This window comes from Loxodonta africana, chromosome 9, assembly GCF_030014295.1.
Source record: "Loxodonta africana isolate mLoxAfr1 chromosome 9, mLoxAfr1.hap2, whole genome shotgun sequence".
Classification (NCBI taxonomy): domain Eukaryota; kingdom Metazoa; phylum Chordata; class Mammalia; order Proboscidea; family Elephantidae; genus Loxodonta; species Loxodonta africana.
In genome coordinates, this window is record NC_087350.1 from 122,931,140 (window position 1) to 122,947,203 (window position 16,064).

At 65.1% G+C, this 16,064-nt stretch overlaps 2 protein-coding genes across 5 annotated transcripts; both read right to left on the reverse strand.

Moving 5' to 3' along the window:
• Positions 1-620: 620 nt before the first annotated feature.
• Positions 621-8,998, reverse strand: FUT7 (fucosyltransferase 7). Its single transcript, XM_064290727.1, has 2 exons — positions 3,932-8,998; positions 621-3,802 (listed from the first exon to the last, which is right to left on the reverse strand). The coding sequence occupies exons 1-2, from the start codon at positions 3,935-3,937 to the stop codon at positions 2,786-2,788; spliced, it is 1,023 nt and encodes a 340-aa protein (XP_064146797.1). The 5' UTR covers positions 3,938-8,998; the 3' UTR covers positions 621-2,785.
• A 108-nt stretch (positions 8,999-9,106) lies between these two features.
• On the reverse strand, positions 9,107-15,245 carry NPDC1 (neural proliferation, differentiation and control 1). Of its 4 annotated transcripts, XM_064290730.1 has the most exons (10): positions 15,024-15,131; positions 13,889-14,108; positions 11,961-12,107; positions 10,687-10,821; positions 10,424-10,597; positions 10,277-10,343; positions 10,114-10,198; positions 9,955-10,034; positions 9,614-9,710; positions 9,107-9,438 (listed from the first exon to the last, which is right to left on the reverse strand). In XM_064290730.1, the coding sequence occupies exons 2-10, from the start codon at positions 13,926-13,928 to the stop codon at positions 9,370-9,372; spliced, it is 894 nt and encodes a 297-aa protein (XP_064146800.1). In that variant the 5' UTR covers positions 13,929-14,108; positions 15,024-15,131; the 3' UTR covers positions 9,107-9,369. The 4 variants fall into 4 exon arrangements, with proteins under 4 accessions (XP_064146800.1, XP_064146798.1, XP_064146799.1 ...); XM_064290728.1 differs by lacking the exon at positions 13,889-14,108 and having other exon boundaries at positions 15,024-15,243; XM_064290729.1 differs by lacking the exon at positions 15,024-15,131 and having other exon boundaries at positions 13,889-14,463.
• Between the last annotated feature and the right edge of the window lie 819 nt (positions 15,246-16,064).

A 16,064-nucleotide genomic window follows, 5' to 3' on the forward strand; every position in this document is an offset into this window, starting at 1 on the left:
CCCCCGGAGCCGCCCTCCCCCTCGCGCCGCCGTCCCCCCGCGCCCCCTCCCCCTGGATCCGCCCTCCCCCCGGAGCCTCCCTCCCCCCGGGTCCACCTCCCCCCGCTCCCCCTCCCCCTCGCTCCCCTCTCCCCCCGCGCCGCCCCTCCCCCCGCGCCGCCCCGGCTTAAAGGAGCTGCGCACCGCGCCCACTGCGGCCGCCAGGGGACGCCCTAGACCCTGCCCAGCTCTGGACCCCACCCTCGTCCAGACCCCAGCCCCGCCCGAGATCCCGCCCCCGCCACACCCGAGACCCAGCCCACAATCCCCACCCAAGACCTCAACCCCGACCCCGCCCCAGACCCCGCCTCCCACCCGAGACCTCGATCCCCGGCCAGACCCCCTCCACGCGCATACCTCGGCCGAGGCACCAGACCCCAACCCCAGCCCTGAACCCACCTCTCGCTCCAAACCGGATCCCGGACCCCGACACCGCCCCAGACCCCGACCCCCGCGCCGCCGGCCAGCCAGCCACATGTTGCGGAAGAGTCGTGGTAGTGGCGTACCCAAGGCCCCTCAGAACCCACCTCCCAACCGAGGCCACCACCACCCCCTTCCAGGGGCACCTTCGAGCACTGCGCCCTCCTCCCCGTGGCAACGGGCCTGCGTCCCTCCTCCCTCAGAGGCGCCCCAGAGTGGTCCCGGCACTCCAGGGGTCCTGGGTGAGGCTCGCCCCCAGGTCACACCTTCGCCGGGCCTCCACGCAGAAGAGCTGGTGAAAAGACTTTTATTTGGACATAAAAAACCCACTCCCAGCCCCCAGGAGCACCACCCCCGAGAGCACTGTGTCCCTCAGAGCACTATCCCAGGAGTACTGTCAGGATGCAGGAGGAGGATAGCCGCTCACACCTGGCGGGACACAAACAGGGGAGCTGGTGTGAGGGACTGTGGTGGGGCTACCCAGACAGGGGCCTCCGCCTTCCTGACCCCTGTGAGAGGGTTCCACGACCCATGTGAATGAGGCACCTGGTGACCAGTGGCCCCTCTGTGGGCCGGCAGGACAGGCTAGTTGAGCTCTGCCAGGTGGGGGCTGTGGAGTTTCCTGGGCAGCGAGAGAGAAGGAAAGGCCCGCTGGTCCCCGAATTGCTCCTGCATGGGGGGCAGACAGGGCTCATGGGGAAACTGAGGCCGTCCTCTCTGTGGCGGCTCGTTCTTCTCCCCGCGCCCACCCGTCCAGGAGCAAGTCCCGTCTTTGGGATCGAGTTCGTTCCGTAGACTTGGCCTGGTGCCTGCTGGAGCGCGGGGGACGCTGGACAGACCCCGATCCCAGGTCAGGCAGAAAGGGGCTGCGGAGGTTCGGGGTGACTCCCCTTGAGGCCGGCAGAGGGCAGCAGAGGGCCGACCGGAACTGCGGGAGGGGAGGGCCCAGTGGGGCGCTCTGATAGCTCCTCACCAGCCTCAGTTTCCCCACCTGTGATGGGGGGGTGTGGCGTCCAGTGTTTGGGGCACACATAGAGGGTGCACCTAAAATGCACAGCCCCCGCCCCAGCTCCTTCTCTGCAGCCAGCGGGGGCCGGCTCTGGTCAGGTGGATGGGAGCTCAAGCCTCCACCTCCGCCCCCCCCAAGCCTGGAGACACTTCTTTCTCACCGGTCAACACACAGGGCTGGGTCAAGGGCAGGAAATGACTGGCAGGCCTTTCTACAAGCCACTGCCGTTAGGGGAGGGAAGGAGCTGGAGCCACGAACCACGGCTTCCTGCCTCAACGGCCGCCCACCCCCACGTGGGGCAGGGACAGCTCAGCGGCCGGCTGCCCCTCAGCTCCAGCCCCTGCCCTGCGGGGCCTGAGGGACTGGCCCCGATTCCTTCCTCAGCACTGCCTAGAGGCCGCTGAGCCCCTCTCCTCTTCACATCCAGTCCCATCAAGGGGTCACCTGGCCAGGGGGCTGCCCCCCCCTTGTTGTGCCCCTCACCGCCCACCTGATACCCCCACCAGCAGTCAGAAGGAACTCCAAGTCGCAGAATCAGGCCCCATTGCCCCTGGACGCCCCTCCTGCCAGGCACTGTGAGATGGGACACCTTCAACCCCAGCCAGACTCTCCCTGCACCAGCTCTCCACCCACCTCTGCCCTTTGTGAGTCAGGGACAGATCTCCAATAAGGTGCCATTTAGGGGGCTGAAGGGAGTGGGGGTGAGCTAGGGGACAGGGCCTGAGGCTGGAGCAGGTGGGAGGCCAGCGAGGAGCAGGAGGCCTGGTGGGGGCCATGGCAGATGGGCATGAAGTGGGGGCAGGTACACGGAGGCCCACCCACCTCTGCAAAGACTGGACACAGCCATCCTCGCTCGATATTAGTTAGATCTCTACTGCCTCAGTGCCCCAATCCACTGGACCCACCATGTGCTGGTCTGTTCATCTCTGCACCTGGTGCTCACATGGGGGGGGGGGAGGGGGCTCAGCCGCTGTGGAAGGAGGAGGGTGATGCTCACATCTCCCGATCAGGCCATCTGGGTTCCCCCTGCCAACCACAGCCTGGGATGCCCCCAGCCCCAGGGCCCTGACTCTAGCCCCTCTCCACCCCACGTCCCAGGACAGCCAGGGTCCCACCCAAGATTCCTGGAAGGTGGGTGCTGTGCCCCCACCTAAGTTCCTCCCTGCCCTTCCCTCCGCATCCCCAGTGCCCACCAGCCTCTTCCTCCAAGCAGCCTCCCCAGCCTGACCTGCCAACCTGCCGTGACCTTCCCTCACCCCTTGGCCTCTGACCACAGTCTCTGCTTTTGCCTGATGGGACTCCCACAGCCCACGGCGTTCAGGCCTGGAACCAGCCCTCAAGGTCCTCATAGACCTGGCCTCGAGGCAGGTGGGGGTAGCGGGCACAGATGGCGCAAAAGCGCTCCTGCCAGTCGCCGACCAGCCGCACGCGCAGCTGGTCGCGCCAGGCAAAGAAGCGCTGGTAGCGAGTCTTGTTCATGCCGGCCAGGAACGCGGCCAACTCCCGGGTCGAGCCGAAGTCGTCCACGTGCACAAAGGTGTCGGGCGGCACAAAAGCCTCGTAGTTGGCCCGCGGGGGCCCCAGCACCACAGGCACAGTGCCGGCCGCCAGCGCGTTACGCCAGAACTTTTCCGTGATGTAGTCTCGGTGCTGAGAGTTCTCAAAGGCCAGGTAGAAACGGTAGCGGGCCACGGTGGGCAGCAGGCAGTCGGCACAGAGTGGCCGCCCGATAGCCCGGCCAAACACATCTATCCGCAGGTAAGGCGCCAGCTGACGGTACAGTCGCGCCCGCTGCTGTCGCTCCTGGAAGTTGCTGACCACCCAGGTGGCCACCCCACTTTTGGTTGGCAGTGGCGGGGGCGGGGGCCCCGTGCGCGGCTCCAGGTGGCCATAGGGCACGAAGATGTCCGAGTCCTGCCGGTAGCTCAGCACCCAGTTGAAGATGCCGTGGAGGCGCCTGAGGCCATGCGTGTGGCTGGGCGACTCCATGGAGGCCCAGACCCAGGGCTGCCCCTGCGGCCGCCTGTCTAGGGGCAGCCGGACCCGGTGTGCCTGCAGTTCACGGTGGTGGAAGACCACAGCGTCAGCACTGGCCAGCAGGCTTCGGTTGGCGCTCAGGCGGCAGTGGGTGGCCCCAAAGCGGGTACAGGTGTCGCTAGGCAGGTCCGGGGGCTCGTCAGCAAAGGGCCAGTGCCAGACGAGGATGGTAAGTGTGGGCTGGGGCTCCAGGGTCTCCCCAGGGACTAGCCTGGGAGGCCACAGAAGCCAGAGGGCCAAGAGCAGGGCCCCCCCAGCCAGGCTCCACCAGGCCCTCAGCCGCCATCTAGCCAGTACCTGTAGCAGGGACGAGGGAGGAGAAGCTGTCACCCCCAGGTGGGCCCAGGGACACCCAAGGCCCGCCGCCCGCCGCCCCCATGGCCTGAGCTTCCCCACCCTAAGGCTTCCCCGCCATGAGGCACTCACGGGCATTTTTCATCCACTGCCGCCCCCGGCCAGACTCCCAGGATCAGTCACCCAGGAAACCCTGGCCTTGAAATCACAGCAGCCAGAGGCAGAGGCACCCTGAAATCACAGCTTCGCCCACACGCGTAACCCCCAGGAGTGCTCCTTCCTCTCCCCAAGGTGAGGGAAGGAGGCCACCTTCCCGTCCCAGTCCCGCCCCCGCAGGGGGTGGGGAGGCCTTGGCATCACCACCTTCCCTGCCCCCTGGGGCTCTGGCAGCCTGGGGGCGGCGACTGGACAGGCGCGTAGGTGTGGGGGCTCAGCCTGGCACCCGCTGTCTGCCAAGAGGCTCAGAGGTGACCCTAGGCTCACAGGGTGGCAGGAGGAGGGCCTGGCTGGCCTCGGGGAAGGCACCCAGGTGGGGCACCCCAGAAGGGCTGGCACCACCCTCCCGCCCACTGTTCCAGCCACATCACCCACTTCCCCGCTGACGACCTGCTCTTCCCGCCGCCTGACCCTTGCAGATGTGCTGTGCTCAGCTCTCTGCCTGGGCCTGAGGTTTCTCCTGCTGCCGCGGATTGGGCCACCCTGCCCCACCCTGTGCCCTTAGGAACCGCCTCGTGTTCAGAACCCAGATCTCCAGAGAGGGGTCTGTCCAAATGAGGCCCCACGACAGACAGAGAGATGCCAGGCCCCAGAGTGGGGCAGGGTGGTACGGGGGCTGCTGCACATTGCACAGGTATCCTGCCCAGGGACAGTGCAGGCTGGCCCATGGCTGAGGGGCTGCTCAGACCAGCTGGGGGCCTGGGACTGCTCAGGGGTCTCCAGGTCTCCTCCTCTTGGCCACAGCTGGGCAAGAGCAAGCAGGGGGCTTTCCAGGCTGGAACGGGAAGGAGTCATTCTGTTCCTGACGCCAGAGTGCAGGGGGCTGGCGCCCGCTCCAGGAAAAGGAAACCTTGAGATTCAGATCCCCTGGCCTCCCTCTGGCTGCCCTGGGGGTCCACTTCCTTCCCCTTTCGCTGTGACCCCTCTGGGCTGGGGTTGCCATGAGGCCGTGCAGGTTAGCCCGGAGGCCTAGAGACTCATGGTCTTGGCAACCAGGCAGAGGAGGCCCCAGCTGTGGCTGCACCCCACTGTCAGCCAAGGCTGTGCCCCACCAACTCCCTCCACCCCAGCTGGACATCACCCTGCCCGTTGTCCAAGACTGGTCCCTAGTGAGGCATGCTGAAGCCCAGCCTTCTTCTCAGTGTCCTGGAGGCCCCAGGATGGTCAGGTTTCTTGAGGCCCCAGACCAGGTCCCAGGGAAGGAACAACAACCAGGAACTGCTGGCCAGGTCCACTGCCCACGAGCCCTCCTAGAGGCCCTGCCCTGCCATGGCCACTCTTGGGGCCCACACGCTCCTGGCCACCACGAGAGCAGAGCTGCTGTGAAGGGTGGTGCCTGGGGAGCTGGCAGCAGACCCCAGGGGGGTGAGGGGAAGTCCAGAAGAGGGGAGGTAGCAGGGCCCCATGGAGATTCCCCCTGCTCCCTGCCCCAGCATAACCTCCGCACTGCGGAAACTTGTGCAAGACCCGACAGGGGAGGGAGGGCTGTGGGGACACAGGAAGCCATCGGCTGGCCTGAGACATGGCTCTGCTCCCTGCTGACCCTACCAGAGAGGGCCCACCGGGCCCGTCCTTCCAGAGCCGCCTGGGTATAGGACGATGACCACAGGGCACCTGGGTCTTGGCTCACCCCCACATGCTTCCTGGCAGGGCAACCCCAGGGGAGCCACGCCCTGGCCTTGAGCCTCCTTTCGCCCCACCTCTTCTCCCTGCAGCGGGGAGGAGGGGGCCACAGGAAGGACAGGATCCTGCTGCAGCCCTCCAGGGACCTGGCCATCCTTCCTGTTTGCTCTGCCAGCCTGGCAGAACCTTGCCACAGGCCCCACCCACACCCGCAGCCTCCCCACCGCGTCCTGGGCTGGGCTACCCCACCTCAAGAAGGCCAGCACAGGTTGGTAGCCACAGTGGCCAGGTCGTGGGAACTTGCTGGTGGGAAATGAGGGGCTGGGAAGGGGGGCCACAGTGGTTTAGAACGAAAGAAAGGGGTGAGACAGCGTGAGTCAAAGGGAAAGTTGGGGGCCTCATCCTGCCATCTCACCCTGAAACCTGGCCTCCTGATGCGCCGGGTGCCCTGGGCCACAGGCGGAAGGACTACGCACATGGACAAGGTTAGCAGCCCTAGAGCATCACAGGGTCAGCAGTGGGGCTGTCTCTGCCTTGCAGCCCTAGTGCCCACCTCGTCCAGCACCAGCAAAGAGGCCTCAACACAGCAGGCCCTGCGTGGATGTGGGCAGGCCACTGGGCTTCAGACTGCTGTCCCCTGCACGCGGCAGCACCTGGCCAGCCCAAGAGTGACGCTGTCTTGGTGACAGCAGGCAACTAGTGCTCCTCGAGGGCCCCCTGGTGGCTGTGCCCTGAAGATGTCTGGCTCCTGCCATTGAGGCAGCGAAGACAGAAGAGAGGGCAGCTGACGGGAGGGGTGGGGCTGGGGCCTAGGGAACACTGCTGGGCTCACCTTCAGGAAGGGGGTGCACAGAGGACAGAGTCTGGGAGGCTCGTGGAGACCAGAGGGCCCCGGGGGCATGCTGAGGGGGCAGCACAAGGGCAGAGCCAGGAGCATTTTGGCAGGCCAGACCTTCTACCTGCCAACGAACACGGAACCAGACACCCACCACCACCTGGAGGGCACAGGTGCAGCCCAGTGGCTGGCCCAGCCTCCACTCTCCTCCCTTCCTGCCCAGTGGGGAGCGTGCCTATACCCTTGTCCAGGCACAGCTCCTGGGCCAACTCCCAGAGGACACCCCCATGCCCCGATGCTCACCACCAACGTGGGTCTGCACCTAGACCCCTCCTCTGTGCTGCCTGGCTTGGTGGGGGGACTCTGGGCCCAGCCCACCCTACCAACCAGGCTGGCAGGAGGGCGCTGTGAACAGCAGTGGGAGGGTAGAACCCTGTGGGTCCACCACTGGGGGGGGTCTCACTTCCTGGGGTCTTGTCTAGGGGATCACATCTGGGTGGGCTCACCCAGGATCTGGGCAGGAATGGGGACGCTGCCTATGGCCTGTGGGGTCAGGCGCCCCAAGCTGGAGAGGTTTGCTCAGGAGCGGAAGCAACCCACTCACCTCCCAGGCTGACTCGGAATGGCCCTGGCCCCTCTGGTGGAGACTGGGTGGAGGAGGGGTGGCTGGCCAGAAGCCAGATCTGGGGTGGGGTCCAGCCAAAGGACTGAGGCAAGATGGGCCTCTGGCTGCTGCCAGGGAAAGCGTTCAGTGGCAGGAAGGTGGGTGAGGACAGGCACAGCAGTGGGGGCTGAAGCTGTGTGGCAGGCGGCGGGGGGGACACTTGGGCAGGGCCTGGCCAGACTGCTCACACCCCAAGCCCCAGCCCAGGGCCACTCCTCCACACCTGGGGGGCCCAGTGGGAAGCAGGCTGGCTAATGACGGCTGTCTAAGATCTGATTTTGAGTTGACCCAGGCCGATGGAAGCCATGAAAGCCGGGGAGCAGGCTGATAAGTGGCCAGGAGCCTGAGCAGGGCAGAAGGGGCATGGATGGCTCCATTGCCCAAAGACCTCAGGCTCTTACCATCTCTTCCCAGACACACCCCAGCTCCTCACCTCATTGCAGCAGCTGCTGGAAGAGGGCACCCTCTTCTCCAGGGGAAGTGGGCAGCAGGCCCTGGGGGCAGGTGTGAGGCCCCTGAGAAGGTCGAGAAAAGAGGGTACACTGGGTGGCAGCTCTCACCACCCAGGTCAGGCCAGCGGGGTGCTATCTAGGCCTGGGCATCTAGGCTTTGGGCTGGAACAGGGCCAGGCCTCCCCCTCAGAGGACTCCAGGTATCTGCCTGGCAGGGACTTGGGGTTCGGGAAGCAAGTGGTGGTGGGGAGTTGGAGGCCCCAGCAGAGGCACCTGGGAAGGCAAGAAAGGTGGGACCAGTGGGACCTGGGTATTCCCTGCCACTGAGCCGCAGTGGAGGCCCTGGTTCTGGGGACAAGTTAGGCTACTAACTCAGACAACTTTGTATCAGGGGGCTCCTAGTGCCATGAGCAGGGTGTGGCAAAGGCACAGTGGTGTGACCTGATGCTGGTGGTGTGAGTCGCCCTGGGCTGGGGTCAGGGCTGAGGTCCAGGCTGAGGACACAGGCTAGGTATGACCTTGGGCCTTTCTGGGAGAAACTTGGCTGCCTTCTCCCATCCTGGAGCTGGCAGTTGGGGGCTGGGGTGGGAAAGGTGGACATCACGGCCCCAGAGGCTGGCCAGGAGTTCCAGGGGTGCTGCCAGACCCAGCCAGATGCCCAGCGCTGTGTGCCCTTGAACAAGGCTTTAACCTCCCTGCACCCCAGTTTTCATGGGAAGAAGATAACATGGCTATCTCTCTTCATGGCATGAATTACATCCTGGGGGATGTGGGGTGCTAGGCCCCCAGCCTGCATAGGGTCCTGGCTCCCAGCCTGGTCCGTTCACCCCATCCTGCACTAGGCCCCACTGCTTTCTGGCCCCAGAAGCCCCTCTGCCCAGTTCAAGCTGGCAGCTTTGCTCTGCAGTGCTGCCCAGCTCCAGGCCCAAGGTCAAAGAATACCCCACTGGCCTTGCTCCCCCTTGATTGGGAAGCAACTCCTATCTCCCAGCATTCAAGGCCCCCTGCCATCTCACCCAATCCATTTGGTGTGAACACCTGGGTGTACCCCATTTCCCCCAGGTCCCTCTGGCTGGCATGCCCTCAACCCCCACACTGTCCAGGGACCCTAGAGTCCACAGCCCTGTGACGAATCCATACTCAGTGCTGCATCTTGGGCCCCTTGCTGCCGTCCACCCCAGAGAAACTTGGGCAGCAGGGGGATGGAGGTGTGGTCACATGTGTGCTGCCCCTTCCTCCCCAACCACAGGATGGGGTCTCCGAGGAGTCAGCCAACTCCAAAGCTGGCTTGGCCCTTTCCCACTTAGGAACAGAAGGTCCGGTGTAGGTGGGGTCTACAAAGGAAGAGGGATGGCGGCAGCCTCAGTTACCTCCCCAGCCCTGTGGGACGGTCTTCCCAAACAGAGGAGAGAGTTACCCCCCTGCCTGAGGGTTCTGGGGGAGGCCTTAGGCCCCCTCCAGGGTCTACGCACCATAACCCGCTCCTCCAAGGCACACAGAAAGCCACACAGAGGCCACAGGTTTGAAATGTACTTTTAATTGGCTTTTGTCTCCAAGGTAACTAGCTGATCCATACCTGACCTCCCCAGGTCTCTAGAGTTCTCACTGCCTCGCCCCATCCAGTTTGGGGTCCGGATCCTGAACCAAGAAGCATGACCGGGCAGAGGGTGTCCCGGGCCCAGCGGCCCCTCGCCCAGCCGAAAACATGGGGTGCTGTCAGGACGCGTTCTTTCTTGGTAACCCCCGGCTCTGCCCCTTCCACAGCGGCTGCAGGCCCCGGTCACTGCAGTGGGGGCGTGGCCAGCGAGGAGTCGTCGAATAGCGGGTTCCGGACCTCCATCTCTCCGGTCTGCGAAGGCGGGGCGTCAGGCGGGGAAGGGGCGGGGACAGGGAGGGGGCGGGGACAGGGAGGGGTGGGGCGGGGACAGGAAATGGGCGGGGGCGGGGCGGGGCGGGGCGGGGCAAGGAGAGAGCCGGGGCGTCCCCTGCGCGCTGCAGCCCTGCCCCCGCGGCGGCGCTCTCACCGGAGCCAGGCCCGGGCACTCGTACACCGTGAAGTCTCCGTCTTCGTTCTCCTCGTCCGAGGACACCGAGTCCAGCTCCTTGGGGGGCTCTTTATGCCTGAGGCGGGGGCCGGTAGAGTGGGCGGGGTCTCGGGGTCTCTGGGTCTTCCCCCCCAACCCTCCAGGTCGGCCCGGCCAGGGTCGCAGACTGGGAGTCTCACTCACTGCCGCCCAGGGTGGAGTGGCCAGGCACCGAGTAGGGGCAGCGGCCAGGTGCTGGGGTGGGGGCGGCAGGCCAGGGCTGGGAACGGTGGCTGGGTCCCGGGGTTGGGGCAGTGGGTTCCAGGCTGGGAGTCACTCACCGCTCCAGGCACAGCATCTGCTGCTTTTGGTGCTGGTAGTGGTACACCTCGGCGCTGTGCGCCAGTCGCTGGTCCCCGGGCTGCGGAAGGGCAAGCAGGGTCAGGAGGCCGCGGGCCGGGGCGGGCCGGCGGGGGGTGGGAGGGGACGGGGCCACGCACCGAGATCCGGGGAGACGCCGGGGAGCCCGGGTCCTTCTGCGCAGCGTAGTCGGCCTTCTGGCTCAGGCGGATTTCTCGCTGCAGCCTGCGAGAGGGGGAGCGTGAGACCCCCACGATGGCCGTCCCTCGTCCCGCGCGCGCCCAGCCACCTGCCCGCGCTCACCTGCACCAGCAGAAGGCGGCCATGGCGAGGGCGGCTGCGCCGGCCAAGGAGCACGCCAGGATCGGCACTGCAGGGAGGGGGGCAGTGAGGGCAGTGTGGGGGCGCCGGGCCCTGCCTCCCCCGCCGGCTCTGCCCCCCGAGACCTACCGAGGACCAGGCCATCGCCGCGCCCGCCTCGGGGCTCCAGGGGAGACATATGCACGGGCCCCGATGACACTGGGGAGCCCAAGGAGGCATGAGAAGCGGGCGTAGGGGCTCCCGGGGGGAAGGGGAGGCCCAGCTCGGGTCCCCGGCCCGGCTGGGACAGCCCCAGGGTGGCTGCTGCAGAGAGAAGGCAGGTCAGAATGCAGGACCAGGCCGGGGTCACAGGCGCCAAGGGGAAGTTCCGAGGGGTAACAGCCGGATCTCACCAGGCTCCAGAAGCCGATGTCGGACCTCTGGCTGTGGCTGCTGGGTGAGCCCTGAGGGCCCTGCCTCCTGCCGGGCAAGCTCCTGGGCTAGAAAGTCGATCTCATCTTCCAATCTGGGCTGGGGTAAGCCCCTCCCTAGGAAGGCCAGGGGCCATCAGGCTGAGGAGCCCCCAGCCCCTTGGCTGGCAACACCAGCCTCAGGTGACCTCCCAGAAGGGAGGGGGCACATCTTGAGCCAAGCGTCTGCCAGAGGACCTGGTACTAGCCTTCTGCCCCGTCTCACCCAGTTGCCATGGTGACAACTGAGGGCACTTCAGGAGAACAGCAGGATCAGTTCCCAGGGAAAATGGGGTCGGGCAGGAGGGGAGGCATGCTAGGGGAACGCTAAAAGATCAGCAAGAGAAAGGCAAGGATGCCCCTTACCGGACACTTTATCCATAAAAGAGCACGGGTCCCCACAAGGCCTGGGCAGAGCAGTGGGGCCCCTTCCCCTGCCCTCCCAAACTGGCTTGCTGGGCCCCCATTCCAAAGCATCTTCTCCGGCCAAGGGGAGTCAGTGGCTCCCCAAGAAGTAAGCCCAATCACCCAGGCTCTGCCTCTGCCTACTCCACCCCTGCTAGGCAGGTCATCAGGAGAAAGGGCTGGGGCAGGGCTGGGACCCCCACTTGCTGCAGCTGAAGGGTCCACAGCTCAGGCAAAGACTCCCAGATAGACACCCACAGAAACAGCAGAGAGAGACAGTGACCTTTCTGACACCGGCCTGCTGGCCCCTTCCCAGCACCCCCCCCATATTGCCCCATTACACCTCAGAAACTCAGCGTCCAGCTGTCCTGACACTCTGGCCTCCAGGTCAGTGGTGCGGCCAGCCCCAGTGCCCAGCAGGTGCTCTTATGTGTTTGTTAAAAAGTAGGTCGGTGAGCGATGGGAAGAGCAGGGGTGGGTGAGTGGGGCACCCAGTGGTGGGGAGAGGCATGAGGCAGAGCCTGTAGGAGCATCCATACAAGACCTGGGGACTCTCCTCTTCCGGGATCACCCCAACACTTCACACTGGACACCCCTTGCCCTGGGAGGGGAACTTGTTGAGGCAGGTCGGAGGCACCTCGAACAGCTCCAGGCAGTCATGGGTGGAGACATGAGAGTCCCCCAGCCTTAGGCCTGAGCACCTGCACAGAGCAGGGACCTAGTAGTGGCCACCTTCACAGCCCTGGGAGCTGACCTTCTGCCTACCATGGAAGCAGTTCAGCTGCGGGAGGTGGCAGGATGTGCTTACTTACCTGGAGGCCGGCGTGTCCTGGGCACACAGAGTCCGTGCTGGTCCTCCTGGAAGGGTTGAAGGCAGGGCCCACAGACGTGCGCACCTGGGGGGCACCGTGCCCGCCTCCTCAGGGCACAGTCCAGGCTCCCGGGGCAGGTGGTTGCATCTGGGAGGAGGCAGAGGCAGGAGGGGTCACGGCCCTGCTCTGAGGCCTTGCACAGCAGCAGCACCACCAAGCACCAGACACCTCCCCCACAGAGCAGGCCTGGCTCCGGCCATTGTTCTGGGCGGGCCCTTCCTCCCTGCTGCCAGGGATCAGAACCAGGAAGACAAACAATCCCAAGACTTATCGGAACTGCCCTGCCCCACCCTTTCCCCAGAGCCCACCTCCCAGGCCTGGTAGAGCTGCCGCACCAGAAAATGTCCCTCACTGTTTGGGCAGCACTGGGCTCTGCAGTCAAGGCCTCGTCATCCCCAAACCTAGCCTTCTGTGCCCTGTACCCTCCGCCCAGGCTGGGAGCCTAGATGTTTCTCTGGCTCAGGGGTAGCAAAGAATGCTGGCCACCCTACATCTCTCCCACGGCATAGGGCTGCCCCAAATCCCCACCACACCATCCCGCAGCCCTAAAGAGCCACCCTGAAGGCAGTTGGTCCCCCTAGCCCAACCTCTGGCTTGTTCCAGGGCACAGAGACCCTGCTGGGGTAGGGGAGACCTGGGATGGAGTTGACCAGAGCCACCTGCTTGGGGTGAGGAGCCTGGGATGGGGTCACTTCCACAGCCACACTGCAGCCAGGTGCCTGCTCAGGGCAGGGAGGGGCTCATCTCTCTCTCAGCCCCTCAGCACACTTGAATTTCCCAGCTGAAGGCCCAGACCATGGTGTCCTACTTGTACATACTGCTACTCGGTCCCCCAGAGAGGGAGCACTTCAGGCTTCCAGAAGGGGCAGGAGCCCATCCTGATGCTGGGAGAGGCAGTGGCCCTGCTTCAGTTTGCTCCTGGGAGGCAGGAGGGGAATGTCCTGAGGCCTGGGACTCTGGCTTCCTAAGGACCCAGCCAGAACCAGGGGGTACACAGCAGGATCATGCCCCCCACCGGGGAAGCTGGGGGTGCGTCTGGTTGAGGGTCCCTGGGGCTGTCCACCTCCCCCACGGTGGGCTGGGCCACTGGGGCCCAGGGTGACGTGGGTGATTAGGAACTCTGTCCTTCTCCAGACCTTGGCTGCCCTGGCTTGGTTTCCTTGGTAACCTGATACTCTGCACTCTGCCTCGGGCTGTAAGGATCTCAGCAGAGGAAGTTCCGGCAGCTGCTGTGGCAGGTGGGCAGCAGAGGGGGGCGGCACAGGCTCCCATCCCAGGCATCCTCACCTCCACCACTGAATCAGCCTGGCTGGAGCCTCGGGCTCGAGCTGGTTAAACATTAATTCTGTGCCAGCAGGTCCATCTGGACCCCACCCAGTGGCTGGGCACATGGAGAGCCAGGCAGTTCCTGCCCCTGGCACTAATAACCCAGAATCCACCAGGCCGAAGGCAGGAGCCTGAGGTACAAAGCGGACTCTGGGGTCCTCCGTGACCGCCTTCCCCGAAGCCCTCCAGCCCAGGAGGCAGCTGCTGCCTGTTTACTCCAGAAACGCTGCCCCTCTGGCCTCAGAGGCTGACGAGGAGGTTCCAAGAGCAGCAGCAGCTGGAGAGTGACTGGCACCCTGCCCCACACCTAGGCATCCCCAAGGTCCCTGCCAGGGTGCTGAGCAGCAGCCTTGGGCACTGTGGGTGGCAGCCAGCTGCCCACAGAGGCAGGTATAAACCTGTAGCAACCTATGGGCAGCAGAGATATCACTGCCCCTGGGGCTGCACACAGCAAGCTCTAAGCTGTTTCCACTGGAGGCCCCATCTGGCAATCCCCGAACCAAGATCTCAGCAGATGGCCTCCGCCATCACTGGTCAGCTACCTTTGGGTCCTCGGACCTCCCTGGATCCTTCACTGGTCATGCCAACCTCCCATCCAGGGGCGCTGTGCCCAGGAATAAGCCTGGCCTCATGAGAGGCCTCACAGGCAAAATCAGATTGCCCAGGTGAGCATCGCAGCTCCACCACACACTAGCCACTTAACTTCTCTGTGCCTCGGTTCCCTCATCTGTGAAACGGACCAACAGCACCTGTCCTGAAGGGCTGCCAGGAGAAATGAGTGATCATATGTGAGTGAAGTGTTTGGAACTTCATAAGTGCTGTGGACTGTTAGCTGTCCATCTTGATAGAATCATTATTCTCAGGTCACCCCGGATGCTGGGCACAGTCTCTTTGTTTAGCCTCTTTGTGGGAGGGTGCACTTGGGGCCTGGGAGGCAGAGTCCTGGATTCCTGCAGACCATCCGTGCTTGAAGTCTCAGTGCCCATTTGGGAGGTAGGGACGGCCTCTCAGGAGCATGGGCTCCTGGCTCCTTTACCCAAGTCTACACTGGAGGGTGACGGAAACTCCAAGCTGCTCCCCACCGGGGTGTGAGAGGAAGCTCTGAACCTAGAAAGGCCCCACCCCCCCCACTCCCCCGCCCCCCCCCCCACAGAAGCCAGAACAAGACTCTAAGTGTGGGGTGGTCTGTTAAAGGCCCAAGGAACCTTCAGACCTGGCCATGGCAGCAAAGCAAGGCTTGTGTGCAACACCACCCGAGGCGTGGAGAAAGGCAGACCGGCGCCGAGTGGCAGACCCCTGGACAGACATGGGCAGCAAGGCCGGCAGGCACCCAGAGCCAGGCACACCCAGGCTGAGACACAGAGACACACACAACAGAGCCGCACACAGGGCAGACTCGGCCGCGGGCCCACCAAGCCAGAGCCGGGGGACACAAGGCCGCGGGCGCAGAGACCTCGGAGACAGACAGACAGGCTCGCAGACCCAGAGGCAAAGGCCGTAAGGTCCTGAAGTTCAGGTTCGCTGTCCCGATGGCGCGCCCCCGCTGTTTACCGCACCCTAGGCCAAGGCGGGGACCGCGGGCTGTCATAGCGCAGGGCGAGGGCACAGCCGTGGCAGCCAGGGAAGCTCCAGCTCCCCGCCGCGAAGGGCCCGAACCTGCGCCGCGCGCTCGCTCACCCAGGCGTCCGGCGGCGGCCCCGCGCAAGGCCGCACCGAGGATGAGGCCGGAAAGCAGGAGCCGCAGCAGCCGCAGGTGCCGCGGGGAAGGCGGAGGGGCGGGAGTCGCCATCCTTCAGCGCCACCGCAGGGGCAGCATGGCACCGCGTGGCCCGGGGCTCGGCGAGGGGATCCGGGCGCCGCGACGGAGAAGGCAGAGGAGGAAGTGGAGGCGGAGGAGGCGGTGAAGGAGGAGGAGAAGGAAAAGCGGCGGCGGCGGCGGCGGTGGCGGCGCTGACGCCGCAGCAAAGAATCCAGGAGGGAGGCGAGGCGGCCCCTGGCGCGCGCGCGCGCTAGGGAAGTGCGCCTGCGTGCTGGTCCAGCGGGGGCGGGACGGCTCCTCCAGGCTGCGCCCCCGCCTCTTCTCCCCTCCCCCACTCCACCCCTCGTCTCGGGCCTCTCCAGGCCTTAGAGTGCTTCCGATCCTTGCAGCCTTTGCAGCCGGGGCCTTCCTCAGCTTTTGACGAATCCGGCTTGGGACTGGCCGCGGGTAGGCTTCCCCGAGATTCGCTCCCACCCCACTCCCCACCCCTGCTGAAGAAGAGGACCTGGCTAGGTCTAGTGGAGTGAGCCGCCAGGAAGAGCTGGACACGCAGGCGTTACGGATGGCCAGGTGCACACGGATGCACAGCTGTGCGCAAAGACGCATCAGGGCACTCAGACACGGGGAAAAGCAACCTCCACGCCTAAACGAGGCTGGCGCTGACGGCCGTGCTCAGGGGAGGCCACAAGGGGGCAAGAGGGACCTGGAGTTACTGATGAGGGCCGGCTGGGAGCTGTCCAAGGTGGTCCTACCGGGCTCCGGATAGGTAGGCCCCAGGAGTCCCTGGGGCTCTACCATAGCAAGCACCTATGACGCCCGCCTTACATCCCACCTGCTGCCTCATGGGAGCACGCCCCACGCCCTCCAACCTGGGAACCCCACATCCCTGAGAGAACAAGGGTGAGACCCTCAGCCCGTGCTTGCCCTTAGCCCTACCGGCCTTAATACTCCCAGGCTGG

What these genes read in the sequence shown, in the direction of transcription:
- NPDC1 (XM_064290728.1), bottom strand. Translation starts at nt 15,135, where the DNA reads ATGGCGACTCCCGCCCCTCCGCCTTCCCCGCGGCACCTGCGGCTGCTG. An exon ending in ACATCGGCTTCTGGAGCCTG is followed by an intron (nt 10,598 to 10,686) that starts GTGAGATCCGGC and finishes TTCTCTCTGCAG; the next exon opens with CAGCCACCCTGGGGCTGTCC. An exon ending in CAGATGCTGTGCCTGGAGCG is followed by an intron (nt 9,711 to 9,954) that starts GTGAGTGACTCC and finishes CCCCCGCCTCAG; the next exon opens with GCATAAAGAGCCCCCCAAGG.